General features: G+C 41.0%; 1 protein-coding gene across 1 annotated transcript in view; it reads left to right on the top strand.

The window, feature by feature from the left end:
- The window catches only part of pcsk5a (proprotein convertase subtilisin/kexin type 5a), a 33,908-nt gene extending 21,702 nt beyond the window's left edge, over positions 1–12,206 (top strand). The window contains exons 23-38 of the mRNA XM_039779634.1: positions 504–640; positions 1,166–1,366; positions 1,526–1,594; positions 1,756–1,798; positions 2,108–2,253; positions 3,063–3,263; positions 4,745–4,828; positions 4,946–5,144; positions 6,010–6,224; positions 7,105–7,347; positions 8,065–8,301; positions 8,409–8,586; positions 9,235–9,452; positions 9,667–9,767; positions 10,116–10,326; positions 11,338–12,206. Of these exons, the coding sequence (XP_039635568.1) occupies positions 504–640; positions 1,166–1,366; positions 1,526–1,594; positions 1,756–1,798; positions 2,108–2,253; positions 3,063–3,263; positions 4,745–4,828; positions 4,946–5,144; positions 6,010–6,224; positions 7,105–7,347; positions 8,065–8,301; positions 8,409–8,586; positions 9,235–9,452; positions 9,667–9,767; positions 10,116–10,326; positions 11,338–11,768 (2,914 nt within the window). The 3' untranslated portion in view covers positions 11,769–12,206. The remainder of the gene's footprint in view (positions 1–503; positions 641–1,165; positions 1,367–1,525; positions 1,595–1,755; positions 1,799–2,107; positions 2,254–3,062; positions 3,264–4,744; positions 4,829–4,945; positions 5,145–6,009; positions 6,225–7,104; positions 7,348–8,064; positions 8,302–8,408; positions 8,587–9,234; positions 9,453–9,666; positions 9,768–10,115; positions 10,327–11,337) is intronic.
- Positions 12,207–12,218: the final 12 nt, after the last annotated feature.

Below are 12,218 nucleotides of genomic sequence, written 5' to 3'. Positions count from 1 at the left end.
TTAAAAAGTCTGGAAGAACATGCAAATTCCATACAAAAAGACCCTTGCCCAGAGTGCTTGTTGGAACCGTGCTAACCACTGAGCCACCAAGCAATTTAATATTTAAAAAACTGATGCAGAGCTAACATGATCAGGCACTTTACTGATGAGTCGATTTAAAGAAAAATAATTGGTAACTATTATGATAATTAAGTTTCAATTATTTTTCAAGCAAAAATAATAAAAGGAAATCCGCTTTTCTTTGTCATACATCATTGTAAACTGATATATAGGTTTATGAACAAAACAAGACATTTGAAGACGTCGCCTTGGACTCTGGGTTGTTGTGATGGCCATTTTTTCACTTTTTTGGCATTTCAGACTAAACAATTAATTGATTAATTGAAAAAATAGACGGATTAATTGATTAGATCAAATTTTTAAAAGGCATTTTATTTGCCGCTTACATGTTGCATTCTACATATTGTCAGACATTTTTTTTCTAATGTTGTTGTCGGCTGCAGGGCTCTAGATGCAGGCCGCTGCATGGTGGAGTGTGCCAAGGGCAAGTACCAGTCAGGTGGCCAGTGTCACCTGTGCGACCACACCTGTGCCACCTGTGTGGATGCAGGGCCTGCCAACTGTACCAGCTGTGACACTGGTAAGGCCTGAACACATGAATCACGCTGTTTGTGTGTGAGGTACGTTTTTTTCTCACTTTCTAGTCACTGTAATGGGCTCAAAATCACATGGTACATGCATGCAAAGCAGATCCTCTTAAAACATATACATCGAAATGCATTTTTACCTAATTATGCAAATGAACAGACAGTGAACAGACCCTTCTGTAAAAAAAATAAGTAGCAGGACTATATTAATAAATTGCTCTTTGTTTGAAGACATTTGTGTGCTAAAATGTGACTTTGTGACTTGGAGACCTGTTTTGCAGTACAGTGAGTAAAATAAAGAGCGCCGATTTAAGAACTATACTTATGTAGGTGAATGGTAAGCTAGAATTTGTGTGTATTGCTCCATAGAATAACATATACTCTGCACTTAACGAGTCTATGTATTTTACCCTACGTTGCATTAATATCCAAATGGAACTGGCTATGGAAAACCAAACGTATACATGACCAGGAAGTTCAACATCATACTTCTTTTAACCATGGTTGTTTTCCTCCAGATAAGTTTGGACTGGAGCGTTACCTGTATAAAGGCCTGTGTGTGGACGCCTGTCCTGAGGCCTTCTACCACACCGAGGAGAGGAGTTGTGAGCCCTGCTCGGACCACTGCTGGCTCTGCTCGAGCCCCACCCACTGCCTCAATTGTAACTCCTCCTACTACGTCTCAGATGGAGTGTGTGCTAAACTGGAGTGTGGAGAAGGTAACAGCATTTTTTATGAGCTGGTTTTCTTATCTGTCATGCTACACGGTGTCAAAGAGGACCTTGAAAAGCTTAGTCTCGCACCTGTCCCTTTGCTCTCTCACCCTCTTTTCTTTCCCTATATTTTTCTTTCACACTCTCTTTTCCTTTTTTTCTCAGGGGAGGTGGAGGATCCAGATTACGACGAGTGCATGGCCTGTGAGGAGGGCTGCAGAAAGTGTGTGTTGTGTAAGTCACGGCTCAGTAGCCATAATAAAGTTTCCCCTAAATGAACGTTGCCTACAGGAGACCGAGCTCTCCTGTTCGGTGTGTTGCCCACCACGTTCAAGGGTTTCTCCTGGTAGTTCCTGTTTAAAAGGAGAGCTGACTTTTTTGTCTGCTTTCAACAGATAACCCCAGGCATTGCCTTTCCTGCACTGAGGGCTTTTACAAGTAAGGCTGTGTGCCTCACTGTCACTATGTGTGATCTCACCTCTCTGCACTCGCTCTGCCTTTCAGTTTACTGCTACACTAGAATGAAAAGAGCCTGTGTGTGTGTGTGTGTGTGTGTGTGTGTGTGTGTGTGTGTGTGTGTGTGTGTGTAGGTTTGTGTGTGTAGGTGTGTGTGTGTGTGTGTGTGTGTGTGTGTGTGTGTGTGTGTGTGTGTGTGTGTGTGTGTGTGTGTGTGTGTGTGTGTGTGTGTGTGTGTGTGTGAGAGAGAGAGAGTCAGTCCGAGGTATAGACTGCTGCTTTTGTTAACAGTTTTCAGGATGGCTGCTACAGAAACTGCCCGGCTAAGACGTACAGCGTGGTGGAAGAGGAGATGACCTGTGTTCCATGTGATGACAACTGCGTGAGCTGTGATGAACATGAGTGCTACTGGTGTGAGACCGACCTCTTCTTATCAGGTAGAACTGCCCCACTTGGCCAAGGCATGAAGCATTATTTATATTTATTGGAGGAGGAAGTATTCAGATCCTTTACTGAAAACATCAATACTGCAATATAAAAATACTCTATTACAAGTAAAAATCATATATGTTGGATTATTATTACTGATGCATTAATGTGTAAGTAGCATTTTACTTTTCTAGTTGGTTTTTAATTGTATATACTGTTGGGTAGTTTAATCTTAAACAATGCATTATATTTCATGAGATAATCAAATGTTTTGTATGTAAACTTTTAATATGTAAATGTACTAGTAATTATAGCTGTCATGTAAATGTAGTGGAGTAAAAAAGTAAAAAAAAATTCTGAAATAAGATGCATTATCGAATATCAAAAGTGATCAACATGCCCAAAGGCCCTTTACACACAGTTATATTATCATGTTTACTATATTTTATGAGAACTGATGTCTAAGCTTGTATCATGTCAAATAGATTTGAACTACTTTATGTTGACTAATTTAATGCATCATATTTTACGAGATGATCATTCATTTTTTAAGTATTAATCTCTCAAAGTGACTAATAACTATAGCCAGGGCAAGATTAACCCACCAGCAAAATGGCTATGGTTCCTAAATCTACCATGTAACATGTAAGCATGATAACAACTGATCTATTAAAAGTACTAAAACTTGATTTTGACACAGGATCTGTAAAAAGACTTGAATCGGTGTTCGGAGTTCCCCTTTAAGTAAAGTACAAGTACCTAAAATAGTGAGTTGTGGGCTTCATACAATGTATATTGAAAAAAAAAAATTTCCCAGAGGGGAGTTGTGTTTCAGTGTGTCCTGATGGTTTCTATGGCGACGAAGACACCAATGACTGTGAGGAGTGTCACTCAGCCTGTGAGACATGTGGCGGCCCGGAGGACGATGACTGTCTGTCGTGTGAGGAGGGAAAGATGCTGGAAAACGGAGAGTGTGTGTCTGACCATGAGGTCTGTCCCATTAAGACCTTTCGCAGCGGTGAGACTTATACTTATGTATTCCACTAATCCAACTGTCTGCTAATAATGAATCAGGGATTTGGACACTTTCACAGGGGCAGAAAAGAAATCTTAGAGGGTAATTGGTCTGTGTGCCACCGTCCCTGAACCCCGAACCAACTTAAGTACTGGAAACAGGCAGAACTACTGAACATCGGCCGGATACAGACTTTAAAATAATTGATTGTATAGGCTGAACATTTAGTTCCCCCCCAAGAATTAGTTGGGCAGACCTTAAAACAACATATGGTAATTAGTGCGAGGCAAGACATTTTAATTATAGGAACTAAAGTAACTCTGGGAAAAGTACATAGGTCAATACAAAGGTTGAAAATGAACACCCAGAAGTGAAGTTATTCTTAAACTTTTAATCTTAGCAGCTACAAAACCACAAATTAAAGCCTCAACCCTTCACACAAACTTTGTAATAAATCAACATTTATTTCAATCAACATTTATTTATATAGCACTTTACAGCAACCAGCAGGTATCCAAAGTGCTTTACATCAGGAACCAAGAATAAAACAACATATACAATAAAAAGAATGAAACGTAAACGGTAAAATCAGAAAAGGTTACATAGAAACAGGAGAGGGAAATTGTCACTCCACTACTACGTATTAAAAGCCATTCTAAACAAATGGCTTTTAATACGTAGTAGTGATGTGAGAATGTTGCAGGATGCAATTGGACTTTTGTGGAATTGCCTGTGGATTTAAGTAACTTATCTTAGTTTTTTTTTTTTCTTAGCGCTGTTGTTGGAAGACATTTTTGGAAACACGCTTTCTGAAATAAAACAGGAAGGATTGAACAAATGAGACTTGTGTTAATAAGTACAATTTAAAGGTGTTGGTAAGCAGACTTTAAAAACTTTGGACGGAGCTAGTCTCGATGTTTCCCCCTGCTTCCAGTCGTTATGTTGAGCTAGCTTACCGCCTGCTGGCTCTAGCTTCATATTTAGCATACCGACATGAAAGTGGTGTCAATCTTCTAATGTCATTCTTAGTACTGTATATCTTGTAGCAACCGTTGTTTATATATATATATATATATATATATATATATATATATATATATATATATATATATATATATATATATATATATATAGTGAGAGTGAGAGAGAGAGTGTGAGAGAGAGAGAGAGAATATTCTGCATCGATGCAGTGACAGACCATAATCGATTATTTCCTACAGATGCTACTTGTTGATTTTCCGGTTGCTGGTTTTTGTCTGATGTTGATGAAAACCATGTGTAGCTATGTATAATAATATTGAGGGGATGACTCATCGTGATTTCCAATTGTTGACAGGGTAATTGAATCGTGAGACCAGTGAAGATTGACTCCCCTAGCAGATAGCCTTCCACTATCTGACTAAAATGTTTGAGCTCCATCTGTTAGCTAGGGATTGGTTTCCCTCTGTGGCTCTATCATGTTCACTGTGTTGTTACCCCTTCAGATGACGGAGCGTGTGAAGACTGCCACACATCCTGTGAGTCCTGCTCTGGAGAAGAGAAGAATCAGTGTACAACATGTGCAAAAGGTCTGTCAGTCACTTGCATAGATTATTGGTTTGAATACTTTCAGATCTGGTTACACCACAGCATATCCAGCTATTTTGCAGCGCAGTGATGAGGTTTACTCTTTCTTCCTCCTACAGGGCGGTTTCTGACCACACAGCAAACATGTGTGTCAAAGTGCCCGGGAGGCTTCTTTGCAAGTCGGCTAAGCGGTGTGTGCGAGGTCTGCCCTCCAGGCTGTTTGCAGTGTGTGGATGCTCAGCACTGCACCCGCTGTCAGAGCACTCGTAAAGCTCAGTTATTCCTGCAGGCTGGACAGTGTGTCCAACAGTGTGTCAGGTAGGGGTCAATCCTATCAAATATATAAACGTAAATGTATATATTTTTCCACACTGGGACACAAGTGTGCTCCAACATCTGGAAATTAATTATTCTGTTGGGAAATACTGTGGGGGATTTAACCCTGCTGGCAAAATCATGGTAAATCTCATCTTTTGTGAACAACAGGCCATGTGTTTGAGGCACGATCTCCAAAGAGCCAAAATAAAATGTCAGGAGACCACAGCCATAGTTTTGATGTATCCTACTTGATGTTAATCTGGCATTAAATTGTGACATCCTTGAGTTTGAAAGAATATCTCGTCCTTGCTGAAGAGGTCCTTGAAGCTCCATTAGCCCTGAGATGACCATTTTAGCTTTTTGGCCATGAGGCCTTTATTTTTATTCTACTTTAATGCAGCTCTTTTAGCAATACTTAAGTGTTACATGATTGTCTGGATGATTTGTCAGTCCTCTTGTTTGGCCCAGCAGCACACACACATTCATCACAGCATATTCAATTTTTTTTTTTCACATAGTAAAAAAGATAAGTTATCTATACTGTGTATATCTATCTATCTATCTATCTATCTATCTATCTATCTATCTATCTATCTATCTATCTATCTATCTATCTATCTATCTATCTATCTATCTATCTATCTATCATCCAGCTCGATACATATTACAAGGAAAGCCAATCAATTAAGAGACTCTTAACACATCAATAGTGTTAAAACTTGCCATGGTCTTAAGTAGGAATGTGAAAGTAGTGCAGCATGGTTAAACTGATATGGACAAGGATGCAAATGCAAAAGTATACATGCATAATGAGCCCAGTGTACTGGTCATGTGTGTTTACTGATGTCTGCTTGGCTTCTGTCAGGGGTTATCCTGCCGGCCAGGTGTGTCGTAGCTGTGCAGCGGGCTGTGCGTCCTGTGGGAAGAACGCCACCCACTGCCTGGGCTGTGAAGAACCTCTCCTCCTACACAAGCACCAGTGTGTGGAGGAGTGTCCTCTAGCGCACACTGTCCGGGACAGGGAGTGCCAACACTGCCCCTCAGCCTGCCAGGAGTGCAACCCGCTCGGGCAGTGCACAGGTACTGAAACACGATGCAAATAGGGACAGATTCAGCTGTTGGAACTCGTTTGGACTAATCCAGAATGTGCTCTAACCTCACTATAGTCGACTTTGGATGGTGTTATCATTACCAGAAAGCGGTTATTGTCGGTCAGTGTGCCTAACTGTCCACCACTTTGATCCAAACAAAAATATCTCAACAATGTCAGATGGATTGCCATTACATTTTGTGCATGTAGTAATGGTTCCCAGACAGTGTATCATAATTGCTTTGTAATCCTTTAGCACCACCATTAGGTTGACCTTTTCATTTTTAAGTGAAATAACTCACATCTATTGTACTGTAAGTATTGTCATGAAATTTAGTATGGACATGTCCCCCACAGGATCAAGTATTATAACTCTAATAACTGGTGATCCCTTAACTTTTCTGTAGGCCTATCAAAACTTGTCCGCTACCTTGGATTGTAACCAAATGCCTGCAAACTAATGACTTTCCCATCAGCCTCAGCTCTACTTTGCATGCTAACACGCTAAACTAAGATTGTAAACATGATACACATTATGCCTGCTAATCATCACCAGCATTAGCATTGTTTATCTGAACATACTGACATCTTGCTGTAACTCGTAGTCTTGTTCTCCACTAAATGCATTGTGCATGAATGTTTTTTTTTTTATTCCAAGTACTGTTTACACACACCATTTGACTCATCTGTCTCAAGTCTATTTTTCAGTCACGTCTTGTCACTTTTTGCTCAAATGAAATCGATGCCTGACAGAAAGATGACTTTTTTCCTCTTGCAATCCTCTCTAAGACTTTAGGTTACTTAGTATAGATTTACTGAGTTGTACTAAATTGTCTTTCCACACAGTGCTAAAAGCTGTTCTTTGTGCAGGCTGTGAGGAGTATCACTTTCTCCACGAGGGCCTGTGTGTGCTAGACTGTCCCGAGAGGTTCTTTGAGGACAGAGAGCAAAGGGAGTGTTTGCAATGCCACCCTGACTGCACTTTGTGTGACGGCCCGAACAACAATGACTGTGATGTCTGTATGGACCCAGAGGCCACTCTGCACGATGGGGCATGTCTGGAAGCCTGCCCCTCCCATTCCTATAGAGACGCTATAACAGGAGAATGTAAAGGTACAACAGAAAACATACAGCATGTTTATCTGCCAGTTTCAGAGTTTTGGTAACTAAAATGCTGAGATGCATAGAGCACAAGCAAAAACATGCACTCCTCTGATCGAAACCCATTTATTTTATTATTACTTTACTTTATTTTGTATTATACATTCAGTACTCCTGTCCTTTTTAGGTATGACAATGAAAATTGTAAATCCTTACTGATGCAACATTTTCTGTCCTGTAGAGCATCCTTCATGCATTTTCTCAATTATATTCTCTACTATGCCTGAGTATGTTTCCTGACTTTAGCTCAGACTAAAATAGCAAAAGCTTTTCAGACAACAGGCAGCTGTCAAACTTGAAAACAGGACAGCGATGTCAAAGACAGTTTCCTAGAGAAAGAGGCACTCTGGTTTTTGTTATCGAAAAACACAGAGGATGGTTAGTTTCTCCTAGGAAAATGTTGTAGGCGATGCCCACTTTTGTTGCTACATACAGTAGCTGCCAGCAGTAAGGCAGACGGTGAGGTTTAAGGTTTATTTTTTTTTTTTATCCAAAGTTTTTTTTTTTTAAAGTCTGCAGGCTTTTGTTTTCACAGATCACTCTTTGAGAACCCAATAGGTGAAAACCAGATCAGATAGTGTATTGCCGCATTACGCATTCACACCTTTACTGTGCTTCAGTAAAGGTGTGAATCCTTTGACTGAGTTACTTTTTCACATGTATTTCCAGAATGTGATGCATCTTGCCTAACCTGCTTTGGGCCCCACGCTGGCTCCTGCACCAGCTGCAGAGAGGGTCAGAGTCTAGAGGGCTACAGCCATTGTGTGTCATCGAGCAGCAACTGCTCGCCTCAGCAGTACGCAGACCAGGATGGGAAATGCCATCCGTGTCATAAATACTGCCACCGGTGTTCAGGTCCTGGCAAAACTCAGTGCCTAAGCTGCAACCAGAGACATCTCCTGCTCAGTGAGTTTGGTCTTTGCTCATGAATTCTCTGAAATCTGCTAAAAAGCTCCTCAACCATCTGTTACTTGTTTGTACAGCTTCAAACTAATGTGTGTTTGTTGGTACAGATGGCACCTGTGTGGATGAATGCCCCACAGGCTACTATGAGGATGAGTCGGGGCAGAAATGTGAACCATGCCACCCTTCCTGTCAGTCCTGCGTTGGAAAGCACAGCCACGAGTGTCTCGCCTGTAAAACCCACCTATTTCGAGAGGGCAAAGAGTGTGTGGAGACCTGCCAGCACAGGTAGTTTAACCTGCTCACCGTCCAGCTGCGTCGCTCATCCATCACATTAAGTGCGGTCACACAGTGTTGTCATTCATAAAATATCGGCCTAGTCCCATAATGTCATTGTGGACACTAAGCCATTGCTTTTCTTCAGTTAGCTGGACAGGGCTGCAGTTTAGAGATAGAAGCTCATTTAGCCTGAGATTTAAATAGCCCTTCATGTGGCCCGTAAAATGCTAATTAGACTTGATTTTATTTGGGGTGCGGTGATTGAGAGAGTTAAATTAATGTGCCGTTAAATTGATGTGCATTATGTGCAATACTCAAGAGAAAGCACAAAAGGGATACAAAGCCTATTTATTCCTCGGCCACCCTACATACTTTCAGAACTTTATGGAAGCAATGCAGCATATAGCAAAAAACAAACGTATATCACTTTGAATTTATAATGCAGAACCTGTCTCTCACTTGAAGTGTTTTGTTATGACTTTGTTCCTGTCATGGTGTTTGGTCAGTCATGTCTGAGTAGTTAAAGTTGTGTAGAGCTGTATGTGACTGAGGGGCTGTGGAAAGGAATTTCCTTTGAGGACAAACAAAACTCTAATCTCGTCTCCTTTTTAATTGAATCTTATCTATCATAACTTTTCTCACCATCTTTCCGATCAGTCACTATGGAAACACGGCCTCAAGGGTGTGTGAGAAGTGTGACCCGAGTTGCGGAGAGTGTATCGGGGGCGGGGAGGACAGCTGCCTGAGCTGCACTCTGGGTCTTATCTACTTGCGGAAAGAAGGCCGTTGCCTCCCCTCGTGCCCTCAGGGATACTACCATGACGCGGTGCACAGGACCTGTGAGCCCTGCCACGCCAGCTGCAGAACATGCTCAGGTATGAGCGTCCGATATTAATATTTCCAACAGCAGGACAGTGTATGTGGGATTGACTGACAATAAACTAAATTGCTTAGGCTTTGGCTACACAGATACTACTTGTTCATAGGATCAATTCATTGTTGGTTCTTATATTTTCTTGGGCTTTGTTGACAATAGGAAAAATCCAGAATATACCCTGACTTACCCTTTAAGTTGTTGTGTATCTGCAGGAAGAGATTCCCAGTCCTGTGAATCATGCTACCCTGGATACCTTCTCTCAGATGGCATGTGTGAGTCCATGTGCGACATAGGCCTGTATCCTGTAATAAAGGTAACATGCTGTTTTTTTAGGTTTTATTTGACAAATATTAACTTAACTTAATTAACTTTATTTAAAAAAAAAAAAAAAGAACCTTACCCTGCTTCACCAAAATAATGGTGAATGTTTTGGCCCCAGGTGTCATATAATGTAAGACAGACAATTCCTTTAGTGAAAATTATTGTATTTATATTAAAATAAATCTCCTGGCTTGTGCTGTGAGGCAACTGACTGAAAGTGTCTGTCATGTAGATGCATATTAATTGATTAAGCTGAGAGGAGGTAAAGAATCAGTAGTTGTGATGTAAAATGCATGCTGTAGTCTTTTCAGTCTCAGTCCTCGCTCTTGCCACTTATCAGGGTTCAGGCCACATTTGTGAAGGCTGTGACAGCTCCTGTATGGGGTGTTGGGGGCCCGGTCCAGCCAACTGCACCACATGTCCTACTCAGGCCATCTTAGAAGCTGGAGGGCGCTGTTTGCTCTGTTGCCGCCATGAGGAGGATGAAGATGATGATGAGGCGGCTGCCACAACACAGCAGCAGGACTGTTGTAACTGCACCGAGACTCGAGGTAGGCTGTAGGTCGGTCTTGCTTATTGTAAGAAAATGAAGGAGAATGGAGAGGCACGACTGGGTTTGAAGTGTCTGGTGTTTCTTTTTCTGGATAAACTTTGTCAACACTGACATTCAGATTGCTTACTCACTTAGTCTATAAAATGTCAGAACAGCTAAAAATGCCCATCATAATTTCCCAAAGCTCACTCTGATATCTTTAAGTTGCAAGTTTTGTCTGACCAACAGTCCCAAACCGGCAAAAATATTCTACTTCCAGTGATGGTTTCAGAAGTATTTGCTTACAATTATATCAATCTGACAAATAACAAATTATGATGAAATTGGTAACGGTGGTGGTAATGCAATAACGCTACTTTCTTTTATTATTTATCTCGAACATTCAACAATGTTGTAATTTATTACTTGAAAACGTATTTTCTCTATCAGCTTTTTATTCAATTTGAAAATGGAGAAGATTGTTTTTGTAGGACCCGATGCTCAAAGTAAGAACATGGATTATTTCACATTAAGATTTCTCCGGGTTTTTCCCTCTGTGCTCCTCTCACTGGTTTGAAGTGGGCAGGACTTGGTTAGAAAAATGTGATGTCATGTACTATTGTGCACAAACAATGTGTCAACATTTGAATCACAATGTGATAACAGTTGGTGGGTTGACAGGCCACTGTAATCAAATCTGACCCACATAAAATACTTTTAAAAGTTTGTATTTTTAACTGATTGTTGCTTAACTTAGTCATGAATATTTAACGTGAGCATTTCTTTTAGGGGCTTTAAAATCAAGTATCCGTAATAGAGTCCTGATACCTGGATGATGTCATATTTGCATTTTTACTGCATTGAGTGTTGAGCAGTGTTCCTTTCATTGATGTTCAATTCTAGCATTGTTTTAGGGAGAATGTTAACTGGAAATAATATTGATCGCTTTCGGACTCTCGGCTGGCAGTCTTTATGCAGCTCTGAGCAATGTTTTAATGTGTCTAAACTTCCTGTCTTTGTGGGTTTCTAGGAGAGTGTGTCCTGAGCACCAACTTGGCCTTTAGGAATGAGGAGGCCGGAGGTAACCTGGCAATTTTCATTATCTCCTGCATCCTGTTGGTGCTGGGACTGGTGGCTGTCGTCTTCCTCATCAGGCACTCCCGCTCCAAGAGAGCGCCCCCAGACATCACTCCCCGCGGCTACGAGAAGCTGGGCTCCGGCAGCAGACTCGGTGGCTACAGAAGTCGCGCCAGCTCCTCTGGCGGTCGGTTCCAGGAGGCTCAGTTGGTTGACATGACTGAACGTCGCTCAGGGAGTAAGGAGGATGATGATGATGATGATGAAGACATTGTTTACATGGGCCAGGATGGCACCGTGTACAGGAAGTTTCGGTACGGACAGCTGGGAGAGAACAATGAGGACGAGTTGGAGTATGATGATGAGAGCTACACGTTCCGGTGAAGTATAAGAATTTCTCTAGAGAAACATTTCTCTCTCTCTCTCTCCTCTGTGCTGTTTATCTCCTCCTGCCCTGAGGGACAGACCCATTTATCCTTCACTGAGTAGGAGTTGAACCAAATGAGACATGAGAAGCTATTTATAATAAAGTAGCATTTTACAACTGCTTTCCATTCACAAAATGTGCTGCAGAAAAGGTACATACTACACATACTTAGGACTTTTTACATAATTACACTTGGTTTTCTGGACTTTGTTTGGAGTATGAGGACTTCCCGCATATAAATTTGTCATGGGCATTTACTAGTTGACAGTTTCATTAATCATATTCATTTTTAATTGTGGTGTGGATTAGCATTTTTAGTTTGATTAATCATGGTATTTTGCTTTTCTATAGTATTCAGATGTTATTGAATTTCAATTCCATGTGTTCGGTTTTAAATAAAGTCTTGA

The sequence above is a fragment of the Perca fluviatilis genome, chromosome 17 (genome assembly GCF_010015445.1).
Source record: "Perca fluviatilis chromosome 17, GENO_Pfluv_1.0, whole genome shotgun sequence".
Classification (NCBI taxonomy): Eukaryota; Metazoa; Chordata; class Actinopteri; order Perciformes; family Percidae; genus Perca; species Perca fluviatilis.
The sequence above is the reverse complement of the archived record's forward strand: the minus strand, read 5'-3'. Positions and strand labels throughout refer to the sequence as shown.